This window comes from Drosophila miranda, assembly GCF_003369915.1.
Source record: "Drosophila miranda strain MSH22 chromosome Y unlocalized genomic scaffold, D.miranda_PacBio2.1 Contig_Y4_pilon, whole genome shotgun sequence".
NCBI classification, from domain to species: domain Eukaryota; kingdom Metazoa; phylum Arthropoda; class Insecta; order Diptera; family Drosophilidae; genus Drosophila; species Drosophila miranda.
The window spans coordinates 621,744-648,159 of record NW_022881636.1 but is presented as its reverse complement, the minus strand read 5'-3'; the positions used below and the strand labels follow the sequence as shown (position 1 = coordinate 648,159).

Below are 26,416 nucleotides of genomic sequence, written 5' to 3'. Positions count from 1 at the left end.
ACAATTAATCCTTAGTTTCCCCAATTAAAATAAGAAATAGGCTAAGAAAACCCCTAAAATAGTGAGGCGTTTACTTATTAGCAGCGAAGAGACAACACGAAAGAGAGACGCCTACTCCGGCCGACATGGAAGAGAAGGAAACGAAGAGACTCGCCGGTCGCTCTTACGCCCACGCAGCCAAAGCAAGAGAGAGAACGGCCGAAGGCAAAGGAACAGCATGCAAGAGAGCGAAGCGGCAGAGAAGCCGCCGATCGCCCACGCAGCCGAGGCCGACAGCCGAAAGCTGCGCAGCCACGAAGCGGCGGAGAAGCTGCAAAAGGTAAAGCAGAGGCCTGGCACGGTCCAGCGCGGGCGAGGCTCGAGAGTGATCTCGGAGGGCTGAGTCGTGGATCATGCGGCATCTGCTAAGCTGGGCTCCCCTCTCCCCTACCCTTCCGACCCGTGGTCCAAACCCCCTCCTCCCGCCACGCATGACCCCCAACACACGTCTCGGCAGCTCCCCAAGCACGGGTTCACCCGCGCCTCGATCCACCCCACGGGTGCGCTTTCGCTGCGAACGGCTCTCCCCTTAGGTCCTCACACAACAAATTTTGCTGTGGGGAAGCACCGGGCCCTGGACAGACTGAGAAGCTGTACCTCGGCCTGAGAACTTCCTTACAATACATATGTGGGGTCGGTCCTTTGCTCGCACGAGTCCCAGTTAGGCTCTCACACTTGAATAAAGCCATTCCAGACTCCTTCCCTGGTTGGGCTATTTGTTCGTTCCTTTGCTTCTGTATCCACGCTGTGGCTTCCGCACCCGCTCTCACTGCTCCACGCTTTTACACACTTTCCGTATGCATCTCTCTTTCTCTCTCTTTGTGTATCTCTAACCATGGAACAACTTTCTTCTTATGACAGAGACAGACGTGGCAGATAGTTCCGCCAAGACATTATCCAATAATCTTTATCAACAGCCACAGCCAGCGCTGTAGCATCCGCGCCGCGTGCCTACCTCCACCTCCAGCTCCAGGTTAAGTTTGTTGGAAACTTTAGTCTGCATGACAGTCGATCCGATATCCCTGTGCATTTGGATTTGTTTGCAGGTAACGACAAGGCTCAAGACATTTTACTAATTAAATATCAATGTACTTTTCCTTCCATTTGCCTAATTTACCGCTGTCAACAGCAAGACAAACAATATTGTAGTCCAAAAGAGTGTACACACTGGCCGCGCAGGGTTGTCACGCTACGATAAAATAAAAACAGCTGTGTCGTAAATATTTGTATCCCCGCGAAGCTTGCTTTTTGGAGATCAAAAAGGTCTTCCATATCCCGATGTCTCCGAAGATAGGGCTTATCCGAAGTCCCTTCAAAATGGAAGAGCGTAATGCGCTTTTACATTAAATCGGATTTAAATATAAACTCTATAGCGGCAGATATTCAAATTTATTTTCTTGGGAATCCTCACAGAAATTTAAATGATTAAATTCCAAGTGCTCTTAAAGATGGGAAACCGAATCAAACTGTCGTCTAGGGCCTGAAATTGTCCAACTCCTGATGGCACTTGAGGTGACGGCGTAAACGCCAAGCTCCGCCTGAGGGGGGCCAGGAGGGCCCATGGAGTGGGGCCATAAAACAATTTTGTTGTAAATTTACGATACCCCCGGCCATGTATGACAGAAGGTACATAAATACTCGAACACATAAAGGCACGGGGCAGGAGGCAGTCGACATTTTCTTTCCACCAAGAAATTAGGAAAGGATGGAGGGTAGGAAACGAAACGAGCTCCATTGCTCAACCATTCTTTTGGAGGAATAAATTAATTTATTGAATGAACAGATTGCATTTTAAATTTATTATACTTCCATAGTATTGATTTTGGGGCACATGAATTTCTCTTTACATGATAGAAAATTTAGGTGTTGGAGATTGACGTAAGGCTAATCCCGGTTTTTCACACTGGGCTTAACTTTGTATTATAATTGGACATACCATCGTATTTATGTATATACACATTTTTCGATTCTTGTGTCCCGCTTTCTTGTCCGACTAGATCCGGAAAACCCCCTTGGTTTACCAAAGAGTTATCCAGTCTAAAAAACTTAAAATCAAGACTTTATAAAAAATTTCAAGAATTGGGTTCTCCTACTTCTCACTCTCGCTATGTATTAGCTCGGTCAAACTTTTCAGTTCTTAATGCTCAATGCTATAAGAACTACCTATCTCGATGCAGGATACGTTTTTCTCAGGACCCTAAACAGTTTTACAGCTTCGTAAACAGTAAGCATAAAACGTCCGCACACCCATCCTCGCTATCATTTTGTAATACGTCGGCAAATAATGATCAGGCAATTGCCGATCTTTTTGCCCAATTCTTCCAAACCACCTATTCTGAGGAAAGCTACTCTGGTCATCCGTACCCATACGGTTTACCGAGGTCGAACGGCATTTTCAGTCCCTTGTTAAATGAATGTTCCCTACTTCATGATCTTCGACTAGTTAAGCCGGTGTTTTCACCGGGTCCAGACGGGGTTCCAGGTTGTGTACTCAGGTACTGCGCCGAGGCTCTGTGTGGACCTTTGCTTAAACTATTCACCCTATCCATTGATTCTTCTTGCTTCCCCCCGATCTGGAAGGAATCGTTTATAATTCCTCTCCATAAAAAAGGTAGCAAGTCTGATGCAAAAAATTATAGAGGTATAGCAAAGTTATCCGCTATTCCTAAAATGTTTGAGAGGGTTTTAACTCCGCACTTGCAACATCTCTGCAAGTCACTTATATCTCCAACTCAGCATGGATTTATAAGGCGGCGATCAACCACCACGAACTTGTTAGAGTTTACCTCTTTCATTATTAAAGGCTTTCAAGGTAACTTACAGACGGATGTTATTTACACCGACTTTAGTAAAGCATTCGACTCTGTAAACCATTCCCTTTTAGCGCATAAACTTGACCTTTTAGGGTTTCCGCCCAACCTCCTGAGATGGATTTCTAGCTATCTTTGTTCTAGGTCTCAAAGAGTCCTCTTCAAAAACTCCCTCTCTTTCCCAGTAAAGGTTTCTTCGGGAGTACCACAAGGCAGCCATCTAGGCCCCTTACTCTTCACACTCTTTATTAATGACTTACCTTCAGTATTAACATACTCTCGAGTACTTATGTATGCGGATGATGTTAAACTCTGTGTCCAGTACAAGGACATTTCATTTCATTCTCGCTTGCAATCCGATCTCAATAACTTTCAGTCATGGTGTTGTGCAAACTTGTTACACCTTAATGCCTCGAAATGCAAAGTTATGACATTTCATCGTTCTAGCCCTTTGTTGGCTCCTTACACCCTATTTGGTGGTTCTCTTGAGAGAATTACCCTGGTGGATGATCTGGGTGTTATGTTAGACCCCAAGTTAAAGTTTTCCGAACACATTTCTACCATGGTAAATAAGGCCATGAGCGTGCTTGGGTTTATAAAGAGGTGGTCAAAGGAATTTGATGACCCCTATATAACAAAGACTCTCTATACCTCGCTTGTTCGTCCGATCTTAGAATACGGCTCCTGTGTATGGTGCCCTCAGTACAAAGTACACCAGGACCGTATAGAATCAGTACAGAAAAACTTTTTACTCTTTGCTCTGCGGGGCCTTAACTGGGATGCGGGTGTAAGACTCCCATCTTACTCTAGTAGACTACTATTAGTAAACCTCCCATCCTTAGTTAACCGTAGAAAAATGCTTGGTGTGATATTTATGCACAACTTGATCAGGGGTGACATAGACAGCCCTGATCTGTTGAGCCGCATAAACTTCACGATTCCTATTAGACTGACTAGAAATTTTATACCGTTGTTCCTTCCACTTTGTAGATCGAATTATTCCTTGCATGAACCGTTTAGGGTCTTATGCTCGGATTATAATTCCCTCTACCATATTATATCCACCACTAATTCTCTTCCTCTTATTAAATTATTAATCCTTACACACCTTTCTATTAATTAGTAACTGTAGTGGCATGCTTAGTTTCTTAGTAAGTTTAGTACTAATTTTCCTCGAATGTTAGTCTAATAGCTATCTTTCTTGCATGTTCGCGTTTGGTTCGGCTACGCACCGCGCGTCATGCGGCAGCGCCCCTCGGTCGGTTGGGCGGGAGGAGGGCTGCGTTTTACCTGGGATCCGCGCGTAACAGCCTTCTGCTGGTGTCACACGGGCCACTTGACGGTGCAGTAGCTGCATCGCCTCTTGAAAGATGCAGTCATTGCATGTCAACGTCCACAAATATTAAGCCTATGTTTTGTGTTTGTATGGGGCTTTCTTTCATTGTCCTCCTCACAGGACAAGTGTCTTTTAATCAAATTACAATTGGGGTTAATTTAATAAACTCTCACTTTCTACCTTTCACAGGATCTGTTCTATCTTTCATGTGTGTCCTGTGGCTGTTTTAACTGTGGCTGGCGCTGTGCCACTTGCAAATAATTCACTTTCTTTTGCCTCTTGTAAAGAGTGTGCGGTGTGTGTGATTATGGGTTACGTGTTCGAGTGTCTGTATGCTACGGGTGTGGATGAACATTATTGGATTGCATTGAAAGAACTGGTAGCTTAGAAATAATGTATCGGCACTGGCGTTACGTTGCCTAAGCGTAACGCCCAAGAGAACTAGTCCTCTGATCTACTATATTTGTTGAATACACGTTGCTTAATCAGACGCACCAACTGTGCATAATTTTGTAAATTTTTTCTTGGGAGATATTTCCTTAAACTTTTTTTTCTTGAGTTTTGCCATTTTTAAAGTCTATCAAACAAAATTTAGAACTGAACTGCGTAAAAGAAACAGTTTAGAAGAACTGAAAAAGCCGAAATGGAAACGAGTAAAAAAACGATGTATCTTTTTTTGAACACCAAACGCTGGCACGGCCCTGTTCGATGCGATTCGGCTCTGATTGGTTCCGCTTCAGCTTGAGATCGGTCTGATTTGGCCAACAGATTTGGGGAAGCAGGAAAGCGCACCCGATTTACAATAACAACTAGTTATATACGCATATATACGGCATGATATATATGTAGGCAATGGTAAACGAAAGACAACTAGTATTCCCTGGGGGTTGGTGGTGTGGTTGTGTTGCGCCCATGTCGAGCAATCGGAACCCAGATAGGACTGGGCTGAGTTCCTTCGCTGAGGTGTGTGTGTGTGGTGTGGTGTGGTGCTGGTTTTTGTACGAACATATTTGCTTTCTAACTTATTTCCCAAATTGATTTTGATATTCCTAAATTCCGGGATCCTAACTGAATCCCTCTCTCCACGTCAAGGTCCCTCAAGTGTGCTGCTGTAGTTGTCTATGTATGTGTTCCAGGTGAAATGTGTTGACATGTGTGAGTGTGTGCGTGTGGGATGGGCTACCACTGCGCCGTTTCTATCTCCGGACTACGAACGCCGCTCAGTAGACAATGAGCAGGTTGTTCTCATTGAAGCCGGCGGATTGTCCGGCGTTGCGTACAATGAAACAGGATCCATCGAAGTGCATGCGCTTCTCATTGCGACTACAAAGGACAGAACAGAACGGAAGTTAGCAGAGCAGGATGTCGGGCGAGGGGGAGGGGGAGGGGGAGGTTGAGAGCATCGGTTTGACACTCACCGAACAAACAGATGCGAGGTCTTGCCCAGAGAGGCAGTGCAATGGATGCCAGGTGTGGTCAAAGTGGCCGATCCATTGCCGGGACTGGTGCGAATCAAGCACTTGTTGTCCACACGAGTGACCTTCACCAGGCCATCGGCTGCCTGGGTGATGCGAAATCCGTTTATGTCATAGATCTCAGTGCCATCCTCGGTACAGGTGTAAGCTGAATTGGCAATCACGTCATGGGCTTCAGCCATATAAGAGGGACCATGCCGCGAGTCGCTGCGAGAAGTTCGGGAATTAAATCGAAATTAGCCAAATAAGAAGCGATGCAATTGGCCGGGAGGACTCAATCATAGAACACTGCCAGGGTGTAGTCCTTGGTCAGATCGGTGTAAGTGTCGGTTGTGGTGCGCGTCCCGGCTGTGTCCACCAGGTAGATGAGAGCGCACGCCTCGCTGGTGAAGCTCACACCCTTGTACCACATCTTGGCATAGCGACTGTAATGGGAAGATAATTCAAAGGATTCAAAAGATGCCACGTTGGGGTAAGGGCCATTCCCACTCACACAAAGTTATTGCCCTTCATGCCGTCGTAGGTGACTATTTCGACTTTAGCGCCGCTCTGCAAGATGCGTCCATTGGGGTGGATCAAAGCCGAGTTGCTGCAGTTGCGTGATAGAGCAACTGCCACCATGCTGCGCTGATTGAGCACGCGCACCGCCTTGTCCAGAGTCATGTCAATGCTGCCCCATGCAAAGAAAGGTATTAACATTAGGGGTCGGTCTTAAAGAAGAGCCAAGGGGCTGGGGGCCTCCACACTCACCGCACGCCATCGCGGAGGCGCAACTGGATGGTGCCGTTCGTCATGGCAATGGGTCCAGAGCCGGGACATGCCGGCGGTGTGTGGTTCTCGAGCTCGAAGTTGCGTGTGCTGCTCACGCGTGCCAAGGCGTATGGTGGAGGGGGCATTGGAGACGGCAACTGTTGGGAATTCTGAGATTGAGCATAGAATCGGCTAGATTTACAGATATGCAGGAGCCCCTTACCAGGCCGTAGTTCTGCTCGTTGTCGAAGCCATAGGTGGGCGTGGCATTGTAGCGCCCTGTGAGTGCCTTGCCGTTGTGCGCCATTTTGCCAGCGTCTATTTCCTGCATATTCCCTGGCCCGTACTGGGGAGGGTTGGAATTGTGTATGCCCGGCAGTTGGACGTACGGACGGGCCGACTGACTGCCGACATGGTAATTGGCGCACTCCTTGGAAATGCCGCTGGTGATGGTGTAGGTGCCAACTGTGGCGCTGCTAGCGAGACTGGAGCTGCTGCCGCGATCCATGTGGCCTACGGAGTCCGTGCCGGAGGACAGCGAGATGTTGCTCATGCGTTGGGACGGCTGCCCCCCAGTCATGCCGACACGCAAGCTTGCTTGCTAAGGGAGGGGGGATGAGAAGGCGACGGAATTTCCGGACGGAAATGAAGAGGTGAGGAAGTGAAAGTGCCAGAAAATAATTGAATACCGGCAGGAGAGAAAACGACAGATACGAGAGAAAGTGTCAGCAGCGCAGAAATCGAATGACTTTGCAACTGTTGCTAACATTCTGTCGACATTCTGTTAACGCATGCATATACATACAAACATACATATATGTATTTACATACGTGTGTGCGTTTTTCCCAATTTGCATTTGATTTTTATAGAAATTAACCAAACTATTTTGATCAGTATTAGAAGAGAAGAGAAGAGGGGGTGAATAGAGAAGGAAAATTCGAATATTAAAGTCGGAAAGTAAGAGAGCAATGGTGGAAAAGAGCGAGACGGAAAATAAGAAGGTCTGAAATAACAGGAGAGGGCAATGAGGTGATGTGGCAATGCTGCTGTTGCCGAGCTGATGATGCGGCAGTTTTGTAAAACAAAATGTCTGAAAATTGAATAAACTTTCACGTTATTGCTTGGAATTTCACTTACCGGCGATGGGTTGTTGGTGTAGACGGAGCGCTGGCGCACCCCGTTGGGCGGCTTGGTGGGCGAGCGCAAGATGTTGTTGATTTTGTCGTTCATCTGAGCACGCGACAAGAAGTCCTCGGCATTGAAGATCCCCACACGGGCGCCCTTCGGGCTGCTTACTTGCGAGACCGGCTCCTGCTGGGAAGTCTCGCAGTCCGATGACTGGCACTGCGCCTCCTTGGTGCTGACCTTGGGCTCAACGGACTTCGGCTCGGTGACCATTTTGATTTGGCAACTTTTTTCTTCTCGCTCTTTCTTTTCGTCAAGTGAGTTCACAAAACCGGCGTTTGTGTGTGCGTGCGTGTGTTCGTGTGTGCGGAAAATGCGAAATTTTTCACTTTAAATATGTGTGAACTTACTTGAGAACACGCGCGTGCTAAATACAGTTTTAGAATATTTTGTTCGACACTTCTCACTACGACTCTGAGAGGAATTTTAAGTTTTATATTTAGCTCATTAAGCTGTCTCCCGATTATAATCGGAGCGATATTCAGGGCTGCATTTCAATGTTGTATGGATGTAGATCAGATACTAATTACTGTACATTTTCGTATTATTAATGGTACTCCGTGGCTTGAGTCTTAAGCTTCACAAAAAAATGGTTTACCAAATTACCAAATGGTTAAATGGTAAAATGTTTAATTCGTACACTGCTCATTTTCACCTTGTTCGATCCTTTCGGATTCCTGTAAAGAAAATTTACCAAATACAATTCGTTCACAGACTTGCATTAAGGCGCCGCACTGACGCTGATCTATCCACAAGCCTGGAAAAAAGTATTGACCCGTCATCGTTTTGGCCCAAAGTAACTTCATTCTGGTCATGGCTATTTGTGGAATACTTCTGGCAGTCTTAATTTAATTTGGATCTCTTCCATAAACTGCGTGCACTGCAACTCTCTCTTCCCTAACTCCTCTCAAATCTGATTTCCTATAGGGTTCAGTTCAGTAGGCAACCCTGAACTTCTTGCGAATCGATTGACAACTATATCGCCTGCTCACATGATTGATGCTGGCTTTCACTTTTTCGGCTAGAGCGCATTGACTTCCCCTGCATTTGGACATCGCTGCCCACGCAGCATGGCACAGCGAATATTCGCCTAAAAATGCTATCTCATTTTGCTTGTGACATATTTGAAATTTATTTTCGGTGCTGATGCTGCCACCCCGATGCTGTTGCTGTTGCTGTTGCAGCTGCATCTGCACCTCCGCCCACGCACTGCATTGACTCAGTTTGAGAGTGAAAATAAAAAAGAACAGTTGGCAAATACTGTATTTATAGAAAATGCAATATGCATGGAATCCGAATGAAATACGGAAACTCATTTGTAAAAAGCTACAATGCCTTGACCGGCTCCACCACCTCTTTTGTTGTCACTTACAGCAGCCGCAAGCGAACAAATTGGTTAACCTCCTTTTATTTTTTTCCTTTCCTTTTTTTGGTAGTACGAGTCCATATTTATGGTTCGTAAATATGAATGTGGGATTTTTGTCGAGCCATTACCAATTGGACGGCCATTTACGGCAGGAAAACGCAGAGAGGAAGCAGAATTGTGGTCTTTTTCTAGTTTGAATTGCTTGTTGATTATTTGCTTGCCACATTTTAATTAACTGGATTTCGTTTCGCAGAACGAATGTGTAACAGTAAGCTTTTGGCAGCGAGCACTGCTCTGAAATATTCTATCTATGCTCCAAGGGGATTTCATTTCCACTCGGTCGAATGCGAAATGTGGAAAAACTATTTTCGTCGACCCAAGAAAACTCATGAAAGTGTCAGTGAACTTTGGCGCAGACAAATCCGGCCGAGACGGACCCAGACGGCCAAGACCCAGACCACACAGGGTGTGGGTGTAGCTGTGGGTGTGAGGAGCATGTGACATTTTCAGAGCTGGGCCAACAAATGGGTTCAGCCTGGGCCTGGGCCTACAGCAAAACATTTTGGCCTTCGCCATCCATAAATTTCCAGATCGCAACTTTGCTTCGGATTGCTTCGAGTTTATTGTACGTACTTTGGCCCCAGCAAATACGAGTATTTGAAGCCTTTGGCACGTACCTCTTTTATCCGAAAGTTGGCCCATTGAAAAGGCCTGGACTGGCACCAGCTGTTCATTTCTGTTAGGCCGTTGCCAAGTGGATTAGCGCAAATATTTTAAATTTCTGTTGGTCGGTCCACAGACAAGAGTGCTGAGAGGCTTTACTTTGCGGCTTAATTAAACTCAATTAAAATCGTGTTGACACTCTTGTTATTCTGTATTCTGTAGTTGTTTTTGTTGGGGCGAAAGCAAATTAAAACTTCAAACTTGATAAATGCCGAGTGCGAACAAAACTTCTGCTCCATTATGGATTGTTTTACCTGAAGATTAGTTGGGCATCTCGATTGCAATTACTCCAACGAATCTCATTGCCGGAGAGTGGTCCTACCACAGGAAATTTAATTGCTTTCGAGTGGGTTTCAATTACGCAAATTGCATTAGACATCACCACGCACGGATTCCCAATGAATCCAAACATATAGTACTCTTAGCTGTATATTATTTATGAATCGGATCAAGCTATCGGCCTTGCCAGCTGTACCTAGCCCAAGTTTTGCCCCAATCGGTGTAGGAATTCCCTCTTGCTGCATCGCAAAACATCACCAAATGTCATAAAAGGGGTCCATTCTTTATCCTCCAAGGCTGCCGCACTTTGACCTGCCTGCTCTACTCAGGTGGAGGCTGGTGTGATTGATTTGATTGCTGTCACCGACTGGGATGACAATCCATCCAATTCAATGAGCTACTCACTTTCGCCTCGAGTTTGTCCTGGGTCTTCCAGCTGTCCTTTGAAGTCCTCGTCAGAGGTATCGCTCCCGGGCGAAATGAAAGTCGTTTACATTTTTTATCAACTTTAAGTGGAAGATTATGGAGGGCACTTCGTGCTGGTTTTCGTACAACTTACCCCTGGGAACGTTTTCATAATTTTCTACCTCCAACTTTGCCATTCATTTCCCATTAAATGTGCCGTGCCCCAGGACGGCTCCCAAGACCCCCAGGGCGGCGGAAGATGTGCATTTATCCATTACCGTTGACGTTGCTGTCGACTCTCCTCTCCGCTCGAATCACCCGGTTAAAATGTAATTATCCTGCCTGGACTCGGCACTCCATGGCGTTGCATTCCACGTCTGAAATTCAGCCATGTCTTAATAGCCGGAAATCGAGTTGACTTGCCCTATGCCCTGGCCAAATGCATGTGGAATGAACTCGTTCGGAGAGTTATGGCTGTGAATTCAAGTTAATTGAATATCTATAGACGTGCATGGTGCCGAAGCAGAGGGGCCTCGCATAATTGTCGGTTCATTAAACGATAATGCAGGAAAATGAATGCCCGGCCTTTTTCCATTCTATTCCCCATTTTTGGGGGAAATTGAATTTCATAAACTTTTCGATGAAAAACAGGGTTGCGGGGGAGCCTCCCCAGCTAAGTTCCCAGCAGCAATTAGTGCGCTCTGTCTCGGGAGTGCCCGGCTTCGGAAGTGGCAGGAGCCCCGAGAAGCGGCAGGAACGTGGCCGAAGTCACCGACGTGCCGTTCCTTGCCGTGCCGTGCGTCAGCTGGGGAAAATCGAAACCAAAGTTTGTTTATGCTCAGAATGCCAGCGGAATTGCTGGCAGGAGGTGGAGTGGGAGCTGGGAGCTGGGAGGCTTGGGGGCTTGGGGGCTTGGATGCTGGCAGGATGCGGCTCTCTCTGATGCCATTGACAGCAGCAACACGGCCACGGCTGTTGTCATTCAAGTGTTCTAATCAATTCTGATACAATTTTACGCCCAATTAAGTGTGAAAAGCTTTTGATGTTGGGCACACGGGTGCGAGCGGCAAATGGATGCAGATAAGGACTCGCAGGGGCGCAGTCACACAAGCGTGAGCATTGAATATGCCACAGATACATAAGTGGGGTCGGTCCTTTGCTCGCACGAGTCCCAGTTAGGCTCTCACACTTGAATAAAGCCATTCCAGACATCAATATTTTGATCCTTCCCTGGTTGGGCTATTTGTACTTACCGCTGCTTCTGTATCCACGCTGTGGCTTCCGCACCCGCTCTCACTGCTCCACGCTTTTACACACTTTCCGTATGCATCTCTCTTTCTCTCTCTTTGTGTATCTCTAACCATGGAACAACTTTCTTCTTATGACAGAGACAGACGTGGCAGATAGTTCCGCCAAGACATTATCCAATAATCTTTATCAACAGCCACAGCCAGCGCTGTAGCATCCGCGCCGCGTGCCTACCTCCACCTCCAGCTCCAGGTTAAGTTTGTTGGAAACTTTAGTCTGCATGACAGTCGATCCGATATCCCTGTGCATTTGGATTTGTTTGCAGGTAACGACAAGGCTAAAGACATTTTACTAATTAAATATCAATGTACTTTTCCTTCCATTTGCCTAATTTACCGCTGTCAACAGCAAGACAAACAATATTGTAGTCCAAAAGAGTGTACACACTGGCCGCCCAGGGTTGTCACGGTACGATAAAATAAAAACAGCTTTGTCGTAAATGTGCGATTAAAAATTCAATGAAATATTTGTATCCCCGCGAAGCTTGGTTTTTGGAGATCAAAAAGGTCTTCCATATCCCGATGTCTCCGAAGATAGGGCTTATCCGAAGTCCCTTCAAAATGGAAGAGCGTAATCCGCTTTTAAATTAAATCGGATTTAAATATAAACTCTATAGCGGCAGATATTCAAATTTATTTTCTTGGATTCCTCACAGAAATTTAAATGATTAAAATCCAAGTGCTCTTAAAGATGGGAAACCGAACCAAACTGTCGTCTAGGGCCTGAAATTGTCCAACTCCTGATGGCACTTCAGGTGACGGCGTAAACGCCAAGCTCCGCCTGAGGGGGCCAGGAGGGCCCATGGATTGGGGCCATAAAACAATTTTGTTGTAAATTTACGATACCCCCGGCCATGTATGACAGAAGGTACATAAATACTCGAACACATAAAGGCACGGGGCAGGAGGCAGTCGACATTTTCTTTCCACCAAGAAATTAGCAAAGGATGGAGGGTAGGAAACGAAACGAGCTCCATTGCTCCACCATTCTTTTGGAGGAATAAATTAATTTATTGAATGAACAGATTGCATTTTAAATTTATTATACTTCCCTAGTATTGATTTTGGGGCACATGAATTTCTCTTTACATGATAGAAAATTTAGGTGTTGGAGATTGACGTAAGGCTAATCCCGGTTTTTCACACTGGGCTTAACTTTGTATTATAATTGGACATCCCATCGTATTTATGTATATATTAAGCCTATGTTTTGTGTTTGTATGGGGGTTTCTTTCATTGTCCTCCTCACAGGACAAGTGTCTTTTAATCAAATTACAAAAGGGGTTAATTTAATAAACTCTCACTTTCTACCTTTCACAGGATCTGTTCTATCTTTCATAATTCACTTTCTTTTGCCTCTTGTAAAGAGTGTGCGGTGTGTGTGATTATGGGTTACGTGTTTGAGTGTCTGTATGCTACGGGTGTGGATGAACATTATTGGATTGCATTGAAAGAACTGGTAGCTTAGAAATAATGTATCGGCACTGGCGTTACGTTGCCTAAACGTAACGCCCAAGAGAACTAGTCCTCTGATCTACTATAATTGTTGAATACACGTTGCTTAATCAGACGCACCAACTGTGCATAATTTTGTAAATTTTTTTTTGGGAGATATTTCTTTAAACTTTTTTTTCTTGAGTTTTGCCATTTTTAAAGTCTATCAAACAAAATTTAGAACTGAACTGCGTAAAAGAAACAATTTAGAAGAACTGAAAAAGCCGAAATGGAAACGAGTAGAAAAACGATGTTTCTTTTTTTGAACACCAAACGCTGGCACGGCCCTGTTCGATGCGATTCGGCTCTGATTGGTTCCGCTTCAGCTTGAGATCGGTCTGATTTGGCCAACTGGTTTGGGGAAGCAGGAAAGCGCTCCCGATTTGCAATAACTAGTATTACACGCATATATACGGCATGATATATATGTAGGCAATGGTAAACGAAAGACAACTAGTATTCCCTGGGGGTTGGTGGTGTGGTTGTGTTGCGCCCATGTCGAGCAATCGGAACCCAGATAGGACTGGGCTGAGTTCCTTCGCTGAGGTGTGTGTGTGTGGTGTGGTGCTGGTTTTTGTACGAGCATATTTGCTTTCTAACTTATTTCCCAAATTGATTTTGATATTCCTAAATTCCGGGATCCTAACTGAATCCCTCTCTCCACGTCAAGGTCCCTCAAGTGTGCTGCTGTAGGTGTCTATTTATGTGTTTCAGGTGAAATGTGTTGACATGTGTGAGTGTGTGCGTGTGGGATGGGCTACCACTGCGCCGTTTCTATCTCCGGACTACGAACGCCGCTCAGTAGACAATGAGCAGGTTGTTCTCATTGAAGCCGGCGGAGTGTCCGGCGTTGCGTACAATGAAACAGGATCCATCGAAGTGCATGCGCTTCTCATTGCGACTACAAAGGACAGAACAGAACGGAAGTTAGCAGAGCAGGATGTCGGGCGAGGGGGAGGGGGAGGGGAGGTTGAGAGCATCGGTTTGACACTTACCGAACAAACAGATGCGAGGTCTTGCCCAGAGAGGCAGTGCAATGGATGCCAGGTGTGGTCAAAGTGGCCGATCCATTGCCGGGACTGGTGCGAATCAAGCACTTGTTGTCCACACGAGTGACCTTCACAAGGCCATCGGCTGCCTGGGTGATGCGAAATCCGTTTATGTCATAGATCTCAGTGCCATCCTCGGTACAGGTGTAAGCTGAATTGGCCATCACGTCATGGGCTTCAGCCATATAAGAGGGACCATGGCGCGAGTCGCTGCGAGAAGTTCGGGAATTAAATCGAAATTAGCCAAATAAGAAGCGATGCAATTGGCCGGGGGGACTCACTCATAGAACACTGCCAGGGTGTAGTCCTTGGTCAGATCGGTGAAAGTGTCGGTTGTGGTGCGCGTCCCGGCTGTGTCCACCAGGTAGATGAGAGCGCACGCCTCGCTGGTGAAGCTCACACCCTTGTACCACATCTTGGCATAGCGACTGTAATGGGAAGATAATTCAAAGGATTCAAAAGATGCCACGTTGGGGTAAGGGCCATTCCCACTCACACTTATTGCCCTTCATGCCGTCGTAGGTGACTATTTCGACTTTAGCGCCGCTCTGCAAGATGCGTCCATTGGGGTGGATCAAAGCCGAGTTGCTGCAGTTGCGTGATAGAGCAACTGCCACCATGCTGCGCTGATTGAGCACGCGCACCGCCTTGTCCAGAGTCATGTCAATGCTGCCCCATGCAAAGAAAGGTATTAACATTAGGGGTCGGTCTTAAAGAAGAGCCAAGGGGCTGGGGCCGTCCACACTCACCGCACGCCATCGCGGAGGCGCAACTGGATGGTGCCGTTCGTCATGGCAATGGGTCCAGAGCCGGGACATGCCGGCGGTGTGTGGTTCTCGAGCTCGAAGTTGCGTGTGCTGCTCACGCGTGCCAAGGCGTATGGTGGAGGGGGCATAGGAGACGGCAACTGTTGGGAATTCTGAGATTGAGCATAGAATCGGCTAGATTTACAGATATGCAGGAGCCCCTTACCAGGCAGTAGTTCTGCTCGTTGTCGAAGCCATAGGTGGGCGTGGCATTGTAGCGCCCTGTGAGTGCCTTGCCGTTGTGCGCCATTTTGCCAGCGTCTATTTCCTGGGCCGTCAGCCATTGGGTGCTACAGGGGGACAAACGGATGACGGGTCGGCTCGCCCAACTGTGAACTCGGCGCAGGCGCAGCCGCTCCGGTTAGTAATACCCGGTGCGGTCTGCGTCTTACACCCCCCCTAGGACACAGAGGGTTGCGAGCGAACCGTCACCCGCCGTAACTGTGCACACCGGTGGAAGTGCGACTATACTCTCCCCGTGAGGGCGGCTGAAAACAGGTCCTAGCACGGTCATGTCTCTGCTAGTATGCTGGCGAATGGTAGTCGGGCGGAGAGAAGAAAACTCTCAGTGAAATTACCCCAATCCAAGGTGACACTGTTATATGCCGAGGGATGCATGGCCGGGGGGGTGCCCGGTCGCTAATATGCGGACTCTGGATACCTGCCGACCTCCAGTTTAAATCAGGCTTCCCGGGGCAAGCGGGCTATGCCTCGGGTGACCAACCCCTTCCCGCCTACTCGTGGGAACAAAAATGCCAAACATATCAAAAATACCAAATAAAAACACCGCAAAGGAGCTCGGTACTCCTCTTAAAGAACCGGAGGGACAAGCCAATCCCTCTGCCCCAGCGCCTGGGAACCCGGGTCCAAAGAAGACGGGGAAGGAGACTGAGTCGGTCCACCGTCTTCAGGCAGCAGCCGCAGCGAGGGGGGCCCGAAAAGCCAATCGGGTCCTTCCAAGTCGGGTGGCTCCAAGGGCGAAGCGGATACCGGGGTGGCTGCCAAGCAGAGCGTAATCGCGGCTGGTAAGCGCACCGGGACCGAAGAACCCATGGGAGCCCCGGCGGGCAGCGTCTCTGCACCACGGGGTGGAAAGCCGTCGTACCAGGACAGGAGACGAGCGGCTTTCATCCTGTCCAACGAAGACCCGAACTTCAAGGCGTCAGCCGAAGGAAAGGAGCAGAGGCTGTGGGCCTGCTCAATCCTTCCACTGTTCCAGCCAGCCAAAGCCGGAAAGGGCGCAGCCAAGGCCGCCAACAAGCGGCAACGCTCAGCGGAGGACCCCGCAAATCAGCCAGGCCAAGCCCAGCAAGCCAAGCGGGTGAAGACCCACCTCACGAACCGGTCGTTCGCTGAGGTGGCGAGGGGCAGGACCCTGATCGGTGTCCTGGACAGGGGCGCCGAGGACGGCCATGTCCCTCGCGATAAGTGGCACCTGGTGGAGAACGAGCTCCAGGACCGGTTCCTACTGGAACTGGAGGAGAACGGCGGACCACCGCCAAAGTGTGAGGACGCAGGGTGGCATCAAGGCAAGGTGAAAGCCATCGCCTGCCAAGACGCTCGCTCTGCGGCTCTCTACATGAAGGCGGTGGCGGCCCTAAAAGAGGTCTATCCAGGGGCGAAACTGGAGGCCGTGAAGTGGGAAGATGTCCCTAGTCGCCCGAGAGCCAGAGCGTGGGTCTCGGCTAAGCCTGCAGAGCCTGAGAAGATCCTCAGGTTACTGCAGGTCTGCAACCCCCACCTTCCTACAGCCGATTGGAAGGTGGCAAAGGTGGAGGATATCCAAGGGCAGAGGCGCCAGATTATCCTCGTCCTAAATGAGGAATCCATTGATCTCCTCGCAAAGTCGGACGGTGTAGTGGATTATGGCTACAAGAAGGTCACCATATCCACTTACAAGTCCGATCGCAAGGGCAGGCAAGCGGAGGTCGAGCCAGACCCGGAGCTGCCGGAGATCCCAAAAGAGGAGGCCTCGTGCGAGGAAGACAACCCGGCGTCGGATGCGGCGTCCATGATGTCGGACGATATCTTGGACGACTACGCGTTCGACGAGAGCGACCTAGCCAGAGGTCTCAGCCACATCGTTGTCGGGGAGGAGCCGGAGTCCCCTGACAGCGATCTAGAAGTAACAATGGTGGAGGCGAGCCTCAGGAATGTCGTTGACGCTCCTGCAGATAAACCTCCACCATTGTAAGGCAGCATGCGCTGCTCTACTGCTCCACCTGGCCAAGGGTGGAGCCGACATAGTCCTCATTCAGGAGCCCTGGATCCTCGGAAACAGGGTCTCCGGTCTGAGGACTTCTGACTACAAGCTATATGTAGCTGAAACCGCAGGTAAAATTCGTACCTGCATTCTTGCAAAAAGAGAGTTGCACCTATTTTTGCTCCCAAATTTCAGCAATGAAGACCACACCGCAGTGAGCCTCGAAGGCCAGGAGCGCTCACTGAGGATCTGCTCCGCATACATGGGGCATGAACAACCAGACCCCCCTCCACACGCGCCTCTCCGGGCTCTAATCGCAGACTGCTCGGCCAAGGACATCGGCCTAATTGTGGGGTGCGATGCCAATGCACATCACTGTCAGTGGGGAAGCACTGACACAAACGAAAGGGGTGAGTACCTTTTCAGTTACTTACTAAACCGGGGTAGTGATCCCACCTTTATCATTAAAAACCGCAAGGAGGTCCTGGACCTCACGCTTGCCTCTCATGAGATACAGCGTAACATTGTATCCTGGAGGGTCCTGGAAGAGCACTCCTTCTCGGACCACAGGTACGTGGAAACTGTCTTCTCCTTCTCAGTACCGAAGCCAGTCCGATTCCGAAACATCAGGCGGACAAACTGGACTCGGTACTCTGATTACCTCTGTCGTGTTCTCCCTGAGCCCCCATCTGAGGAGGAGTTCTCCACGGAGGCCACGACTCGTCTTCTTAAGATCTTTACCGACGCCTGCAATAAGGCGCTCGACAAAGCATGCCCCTCTGGCAAGAACAGAGGCCGGAAGAAACCTGAATGGTGGAATCCGAAACTGGGTGAACTCCGGAAAGCCTCCCGGAGACTCTTCAATAAAGCTAAGGCTGAAAACGTTGAGCAAAACTGGGCCGAATACAAGGCCAGTCTGTCAACCTACAACAAAGAACTTAGAAAAGCCAAACGCGCCTCCTGGCGTAAGTTCTGCAGCGAAATCGAGAGTAACTCAGAAGCCTCACGCTTGCGCAGAGTTCTCTCGAAGACAACACCCACCCTGGGCTACTTGAAGAACACCGACCAGTCGTGGACTACGTCCAGCGAGGAGTCGCTAAATCTTCTCCTAAATACCCATTTCCCTGGCTGCGATGAAAACAGACCCAACTACCTCGCGCCTCCTTCTGTCGCCTCAAATGCCATCTTGGGACTGCTAAGCCAGGAGAACATTTCCTGGGCGATCAGAAGCTTTAAACCCTACAAGTCCACGGGGCCAGACGGCATTTTCCCTGCCCAACTGATTCACGCGGGACATAAAGCCATTAACTGGCTCAAAATAATTTACGAGGGAATCTTCTCCCACGGGTGCATTCCTGACACCTGGCTTCAGACCAAAGTCGTATTCATACCCAAGGCAGGCAAGCCATCGCACACTGCCCCAAAGGATTTCAGACCCATAAGTCTATCGTCTTTTCTTCCAAAGGCGATGGAGCGGCTCCTGGGGCTGCATCTAACGGCGTGCATTCCGTCCAGTCTGATCTCAGACTCCCAGCATGCCTATCGGAAGGGAAGATCCACCGAAACGGCCCTACACTCGATCACATCGATCATCGAAGCATCCCTTAATTTTAAGGAGTACACCCTAGTAGCCTTCCTCGACATAGAAGGCGCCTTTAACAACATCCTTCCGACCGCCATCACGGGCGCACTGACGGATCTGGGCGTTGACTCCAGGACGGTGAGCCTGATCGATCAGATGCTACAATGCAGGACGGTTGAGGTATCACTGGGGACGTCAACGTGTACCAGATTTGTCAGCAGAGGCACACCGCAGGGCGGAGTCCTCTCGCCCCTCCTATGGAACGTGGCAGTGAACACACTGCTGCGGGAGATAGAGGGGGGTGGCTGCCGTGTGGTGGCGTACGCGGACGATGTTGCCATAGCATTCTCCGGAAAATTTCCGCAGACATTGTGTGAGTGCATGACAAGCACTCTCACGAAAATGTCGAAATGGGCAGACAAATGCGGGTTAGGCGTCAACCCGTCTAAAACGGAACTGGTGCTTTTCACTAGGAAGTACAAAGTTCCGGTACTGATTCCCCCAAGACTATGTGGGGAAACGCTAGTCTTCAGCAACAACGCCAAGTATCTTGGCCTAATCCTCGATAGAAAGCTCGATTGGAAATTGAGCATAGAGGATAGAGTAAAGAAGGCCACAGTGGCCCTCTATACTTGCAGGAAAGCCATCGGACTAAAATGGGGAATGACCCCCTATATAGTTCGGTGGCTCTACACCGCCATCATACGACCAATCATGCTCTATGGAGTGGTGGTATGGTGGCCAGCCTTGGACAGAAGGACATGCCTCAATAAACTCAGCAGAGTTCAACGCATGGCAGAGCTATGCATAACCGGCGGGCTACGCACTACTCCAGGGGAAGCCCTGGATACTGTGCTGGACCTCCTCCCTGTGGATCTCATGGGAAAGAAGGTGGCAACACTTTCTGCCCTCAGAATGAGAGAAGCCAGACTGTGGAAAGCATCCGCGGTTGGGCACTCGGGAATCCTGATGAGACTCCCGCAATTACCAGAGAGGACAGATTACTGTATCCCCAGTGATCACCTCTCGACGCCCTTCCAGGTATCAATCCCATCTAGGGAGGACTGGGAGATGGGCGAACCAGGACCTGCAAATGCGGTCCACTTCTACACTGATGGCTCAAAGCTAGACGGCCGCGTGGGAGGCGGAGTCTACTGCAGCGAGCTGAACATCAGTCATTGCTTCAGGCTCCCGGATCACTGTAGTGTGTTCCAAGCGGAGGTTGAAGCCATCAAGGAGGCCATTTCGATCGTCTCCAAATTACTTCTAGATACGCACTTAGTGTGCGTCTTCTCGGACAGCCAAGCAGCTATCAAAGCTCTAGGCTCAATATCGTCGAACTCAGCGACTGTAAATGACTGCCGCAGGTCTCTGCACGAGATCGCAGAGCAGTTAGATCTCTTCCTTATATGGGTCCCCGGCCACAGGGACATCGAGGGGAATGACGCCGCCGACGAGCTAGCCAGGCAGGGTACTACGATTCCTCTCCTACCGGAGAGGGAGCAAGTAGCGATGCCCTTGGCTACGTGCAGGCTCCTAACGCACGAATTGTTCGAGCAAAATGCCAATAGGAGATGGCAGCAAACCGTTTCCTGTAAAGTCTCAAGATTGATATGGCCATATCGATCGAAGAAGCGCTCAGCAGAGCTGTATAAACTCAGCAGAGCACAGTGCTCTGCAGTTACTAGAGCCATTACGGGACACTGGCAGATCGGCACTCACGCCTCTAGACTGTCAATCCCTCATAACGACTTCTGCAGGAGTTGTCGCGACGAGGAGGAGGAGGAATCGGTCCCCCACTTCTTCTGCCACTGCCCAGCCCTTGGAAATCGTCGTCTTCGAATTCTCGGGGCCGCTTTCCTCACGGACATTTCGGACCTGTCCGTAATCAAACCAGGGACCTTGTCCAAATACATCCAAGCCACCGGATGGGACTGCCCTTAACCTGCAGTAGTATGCTCTCACGGTTCGGGCAACGCGAAGGGGCACATGCCCATGCGGCAACACAACGGACCTTTTATAGGTCCAAGTGAGCTTGGGGGCGGGAGGCTCTTATCCCCCCCTCCCGGCTACCGCCTTAACCTAACCTAACCTAACCTATTTCCTGCATATTCCCTGGCCCGTACTGGGGAGGGTTGGAAATGTGTATGCCCGGCAGTTGGACGTATGGACGGGCCGACTGACTGCCGACGGGGTAATTGGCGCACTCCTTGGAAATGCCGCTGGTGATGGTGTTGGTGCCAACGGTGGCGCTGCTAGCGAGACTGGAGCTGCTGCCGCGATCCATGTGGCCCACGGAGTCCGTGCCGGAGGACAGCGAGATGTTGCTCATGCGTTGGGTCAGCTGCCCCCCAGTCATGCCGACACGCAAGCTTGCTTGCTAAGGGAGGGGGGATGAGAAGGCGAGAGGTAGTAGCGGAAGTTAGATCCGGAAGGAAATGAAGAGGTGAGGAAGTGAAAGTGCCAGAAAATAATTGAATACCGGCAGGAGAGAAAACGACAGATACGAGAGAAAGTGTCAGCAGCGCAGAAATCGAATGACTTTGCAACTGTTGCTAACATTCTGTCGACATTCTGTTAACGCATGCATATACATACATACATACATATATGTATTTACATACGTGTGTGCGTTTTTCCCAATTTGCATTTGATTTTTATAGAAATTAACCAAACTATTTTGAATAGTATTAGAAGAGAAGAGAAGAGAAGAGAAGAGGGGGGGAATAGAGAAGGAAAATTCGAATATTAAAGTCGGAAAGTAAGAGAGCAATGGTGGAAAAGAGCGAGACGGAAAATAAGAAGGTCTGAAATAACAGGAGAGGGCAATGAGGTGATGTGGCAATGCTGCTGTTGCCGAGCTGTTAAGACTGCGGCGGCTGTTAACTCGCTGTTGATACCCTGCTAGCGCGATGATGCGGCAGTTTTGTAAAACAAAAAATCTGAAAATTGAAGAAACTTTCACGTTATTGCTTGGAATTTCACTTACCGGCGATGGGTTGTTGGTGTAGACGGAGCGCTGGCGCACCCCGTTGGGCGGCCTGGTGGGCGAGCGCAAGATGTTGTTGATTTTGTCGTTCATCTGAGCACGCGAGAAGAAGTCCTCGGCATTGAAGATCCCCACACGGGCGCCCTTCGGGCTGCTTACTTGCGAGACCGGCTCCTGCTGGGAAGTCTCGCAGTCCGATGACTGGCACTGCGCCTCCTTGGTGCTGACCTTGGGCTCAACGGACTTCGGCTCGGTGACCATTTTGATTTGGCAACTTTTTTCTTCTCGCTCTTTCTTTTCGTCAAGTGAGTTCACAAAACCGGCGTTTGTGTGTGCGTGCGTGTGTGCGGCAAATGCGAAATCTTTCACTTTAAATATGTGTGAACTTACTTGAGAACACGCGCGTGCTAAATACAGTTTTAGAATATTTTGTTCGACACTTCTCACTACGACTTTGAGAGGAATTTTAATTTTTATATTTAATTTTCCACTTTACATGAGCTCCGCTCGCTGGCACAATTTTCGAAAGGATGACTGTTCGGATTTTCACACTGAAAGTCGTCGCCTGCTCAAACCGGAATTCAAAGTGAAAGGCAGAGCTGTCTCCCGATTATAATCGGAGCGATATTCAGGGCTGCATTTCAATGTTGTATGGATGTAGATCAGATACTAATTACTGTACATTTTCGTATTATTAATGGTACTCCGTGGCTTGAGTCTTGAGCTTCACAAAAAAATGGTTTACCAAATTACCAAATGGTTAAATGGTAAAATGTTTAATTCGTACACTGCTCATTTTCACCTTGTTCGATCCTTTCGGATTCCTGTAAAGAAAATTTACCAAATACAATTCGTTCACAGACTTGCATTAAGGTGCCGCACTGACGCTGATATATCCACAAGCCTGGAAAAAAGTATTGACCCGTCATCGTTTTGGCCCAAAGTAGCTTCATTCTGGTCATGGCTATTTGTGGAATACTTCTGGCAGTCTTAATTTAATTTGGATCTCTTCCATAAACTGCGTGCACTGCAACTCTCTCTTTCCTAACTCCTCTCAAATCTGATTTCTTATAGATTATTTATTGGTACTTTGTATCGTTGCCCAACTAGAAATAGATTTAAGTCAGCTTGAATGCTTTTCCGTCGGCCTAATCCTATTTCACGCGTTTAGAGTCGGACAAATGAAGTTTGCCAGCATCAAAGTCAAGCAAAATCGAATTAAGCAATAGGCGCCGCTCCCAACAGCATGAAGCAGAAGCTTTAAAGCATATTAGAAAATTGAAAAGTCAGCCAAAAGAGTTTCACTTGGCCATGTAAAAGTACTGTGCTGTGTGCTCGATGGTGGCATAAAACTGATAGTTTCAATTTTCTGAAGTGCTCGCCTTGGCTCGAGAAGGTTGCGAAATGCCAAGTGTCAGTGCCAAAGGAGGCGGCTAAGCACGGAGGAGCCTCATCTTGGTGGGTTACTGCTGATGCAGTGTATCGCATATCTGCTTCGTCAGTTGGAATTTCTGGCATCATCTTTACGTGAGGGTACACACTTGTGTCCTGGAATTTGCATGCAAAATATAATAGTGCTAGGTGCCCATTTATGTATGTACAAGCTAAGCTCTCTATAGCGGACACATGGTTCCAGTAATTCAATCCGTACTATCCATATAGTGTAAGTAGCGAATGTGTACAGCTTTTGTTAGATGTTTGGTTCTACCCAAATTGTCGGATATGTGCGGATAATGCTGGGGGGCTGTTGACAAATTAGCCAAAATTTAGAATTTGGCAGGCCCTGAAGGACGCCCGTCCGCGTGGTGGGGGAGTGTTATTGTTTTGCCACTTTGTAGTCTGGATCGTAGAGAACTATTGTCGAACGGTTCAGTTCAGTAGGCAACCCTGAACTTCTTGCGAATCGATTGACAACTATATCCCCTGATTGATGCTGGCCTTCACTTTTTCGGCTAGAGCGCATTGACTTCCCCTGCATTTGGCCATCGCTGCCCACGCAGCATGGCACAGCGAATATTCGCCTAAAAATTCTATCTCATTTTGCTTGTGACATATTTGAAATTTATTTTCGGTGCTGATGCTGCCACCCCGATGCTGTTGCTGTTGCTGTTGCAGCTGCATCTGCACCTCCGCCCACGCACTGCATTGACTCAGTTTGAGAGTGAATATAAAAAAGAACAGTTGGCAAATACTGTTTTTATAGAAAATGCAATATGCATGGAATCCGAATGAAATACGGAAACTCATTTGTAAAAAGCTACAATGCCTTGACCGGCTCCACCACCTCTTTTGTTGTCACTTACAGCAGCCGCAAGCGAACAAATTGGTTAGCCTCCTTTTATTTTTTTTCTTTCCTTTTTTTGGTAGTACGAGTCCATATTTATGGTTCGTAAATATGAATGTGGGATTTTTGTCGAGCCATTACCAATTGGACGGCCATTTACGGCAGGCAAAGGCAGAGAGGAAGCAGAATTGTGGTCTTTTTCTAGTTTGAATTGCTTGTTGATTATTTGCTTGCCACATTTTAATTAACTGGATTTCGTTTCGCAGAACGAATGTGTAACAGTAAGCTTTTGGCAGCGAGCACTGCTCTGAAATATTCTATCTATGCTCCAAGGGGTCGAATGCGAAATGTGGAAAAACTATTTTCGTCGACCCAAGAAAACTCATGAAAGTGTCAGTGAACTTTGGCGCAGACAAATCCGGCCGAGACGGGATGTACTGGCTGCACAGCTGAAGAGTGTTGCAATCGTTGTCGTCATAGCAGTTGGAACAGAGGCGTCATCAGGCGGCAGAAGTAGAAGAGGCACGCAGCTAGATTGATGGGGAACTTGTGGCATAATTTAAATGGTTTTAAAAATCCATTCTTAACATGTTTCGCCTTCGCTATTAAATCCTTTTCCATTTGCATTAAAAACAATTAGCGCCCGCGACGCCACTTTCCTTTGTCGACAGCGGTAGATGGAGCGGGGGGAGCGGGGGAGCCTTGCCTCCGGTTTGGGAGGGGGAAAATTAATTGATTGTCAAGATGAGGCAGCGGCAACAAATAAATGTGTCTGGTCATTCAGCAGGCGATATTTGTTCCCACACACTCGCATATAGAGTAGATAATGCCGCGTCGTCTGTCAGCTATGAAATTACATTCACACATATCCGTGTACACACACACACGTACAACCCCGTGTGGTGAGCGGGCAGTAGAATACCACCACAGCATGTCACAGCTTGTCGTATGAGGCGACTAAGAAGACACGGGTATGTTCTGCTCCCTCTAAAGAGCACTAAAGCAACTCGTAACCGCCGGCACATGCCAGGTATCCCCCGGATAGGTCTAAAACACTTGTGAAACACCTAGCTAATACGAGAAGGCGACTAAGACGGAGACCAGTAAATCTTAGGATAGGAACTGGACCCCCCTTTTTTGGATTGATGACCCCAGGGCTGACGGAAGCCAGCATTCTAGCACTTTAGTACGCGGAATGAAACCCCGCCGAAATGGCTGCTAGGTTAATGCTGCTTCTGCCCCGTCCCGTGAAAAATTGGCAAATCTCTAAGCACGCTCCTTGTTCCGTAGCCATTAAATTGGACGTACAGGCTTAGTTGAGTCACTCCTGACTAGCGCGAATCCGGCTCTAGTTATGATCCCGCCCTTATGGGGTCGGGAGTCAACCCTCGCATGGCCTCCCTGCTTGCATAGACAACCATGGGATCATAACGCGACTGTACAACAGACAAGGACAACGGCTTACGAGTTAGGACCCAACAAAATGAGTAAAAATATCACACCCACAACGACGAACGACTCAGAAGGCTTCAATAAAAGCAAAAAAATGGCGAGAACGCCAACTGGTGAGCGGACCGACGCCCCGCTGCCGGCCCTCCCTGGCCCGGAGCAGCACCAAAAAGCTCAGGGCAGCACAGCGCTGCGCGATCTAGGACGAGAGATCACGCAGCTAGTGGAGATGCTCGAGGATGGCAAGAGGCGATCCATACACCAACCCATGCGGGACTCGAACGAGAGCATAAGGGTGCTGTATGAGCTGGTTGCTATCCAGCAGCACGACGAAGGAGCTAAGGCGGTGATCAGGACCCACCAGTCCTCTCAGACGTCACCGATTTTCAGACCTCTCCCGGAGCCTAAGAGGAATCAGGCGGCAGGTGCACCAACACCCCGGACAAAGAGGACCAAGGCAGCGGTCGAGGTCCAGACCACACCAGGAGTAGCAGTTGAAAAGGACGCCCACGCTGAAAGGGAGAGAAAGGAGCCGGAGGAGACCCCATTTCTGACGGTGACCAACCGGCGCAGAAGGAAGAGGCCGCAAAAGCCGACTGGAGTGCTCGCGGACAAGACGCGACCAGACGCCATCGTCATTGCCACCAAAGGTGAAAAGACCTATGCAGAGATACTGCGCAGGGTTAGGACGGACGAAACCCTGCGTGGACTCGGTGATGCGGTCGCCAGGATCAGGAGGACCCAAAAAGGAGAGCTACTTCTACAGCTCAACAAGTCGGGAGAGGAGACGGAGACGTTTAAAAGCCTGGTAGCCAATACTCTGAAGGAGCACGCAGAAGTCCGTAGCCTGTCGCACCGGGTGACCGTAGAGTGCAAGGACCTGG

The 26,416-nt window shown here is 48.7% G+C and overlaps 2 protein-coding genes and 1 long non-coding RNA gene across 4 annotated transcripts; all 3 read right to left on the bottom strand.

The window, feature by feature from the left end:
* Window positions 1–4,854: 4,854 nt before the first annotated feature.
* LOC117194944 lies at window positions 4,855–13,666 on the bottom strand. Its single transcript, XR_004474941.1, has 2 exons — window positions 13,573–13,666; window positions 4,855–5,065 (listed from the first exon to the last, which is right to left on the bottom strand). It is a non-coding gene; the product is annotated as an uncharacterized LOC117194944 (long non-coding RNA).
* Window positions 5,337–7,809, bottom strand: LOC117194937. Of its 2 annotated transcripts, none has more exons than XM_033399399.1 (7): window positions 7,549–7,809; window positions 6,634–7,011; window positions 6,411–6,580; window positions 6,154–6,330; window positions 5,939–6,085; window positions 5,604–5,867; window positions 5,337–5,508 (listed from the first exon to the last, which is right to left on the bottom strand). In XM_033399399.1, exons 1-7 carry the CDS (start codon window positions 7,807–7,809, stop codon window positions 5,406–5,408), a joined length of 1,500 nt encoding a protein of 499 aa, XP_033255290.1. In that variant the 3' UTR covers window positions 5,337–5,405. The 2 variants fall into 2 exon arrangements, with proteins under 2 accessions (XP_033255290.1, XP_033255291.1); XM_033399400.1 differs by having other exon boundaries at window positions 6,411–6,568.
* A 1,008-nt stretch (window positions 13,667–14,674) lies between the features above and the next one.
* LOC117194921 lies at window positions 14,675–22,102 on the bottom strand. The gene is made up of 5 exons (XM_033399386.1): window positions 21,800–22,102; window positions 20,908–21,190; window positions 15,192–15,286; window positions 14,969–15,126; window positions 14,675–14,888 (listed from the first exon to the last, which is right to left on the bottom strand). Exons 1-5 carry the CDS (start codon window positions 22,058–22,060, stop codon window positions 14,675–14,677), a joined length of 1,011 nt encoding a protein of 336 aa, XP_033255277.1. The 5' UTR covers window positions 22,061–22,102.
* Between the last annotated feature and the right edge of the window lie 4,314 nt (window positions 22,103–26,416).

Bases quoted from the DNA above. Each gene is read 5' to 3' on its own strand.
- LOC117194937 (XM_033399399.1), bottom strand. From the start codon at position 7,809: ATGGTCACCGAGCCGAAGTCCGTTGAGCCCAAGGTCAGCACCAAGGAG. The intron at 6,581-6,633 runs GTAAGGGGCTCC...GCTCAATCTCAG, and splicing joins ACGAGCAGAACTACGGCCTG to AATTCCCAACAGTTGCCGTC. The intron at 5,509-5,603 runs GTGAGTGTCAAA...TGTCCTTTGTAG, and splicing joins ACCTCGCATCTGTTTGTTCG to TCGCAATGAGAAGCGCATGC.
- LOC117194921 (XM_033399386.1), bottom strand. From the start codon at position 22,060: ATGGTCACCGAGCCGAAGTCCGTTGAGCCCAAGGTCAGCACCAAGGAG. The intron at 15,287-20,907 runs GTTAGGTTAGGT...CCCAGGAAATAG, and splicing joins AGGGAATATGCAGGAAATAG to ACGCTGGCAAAATGGCGCAC. The intron at 15,127-15,191 runs GTAAGGGGCTCC...AATTCCCAACAG, and splicing joins ACGAGCAGAACTACTGCCTG to TTGCCGTCTCCTATGCCCCC.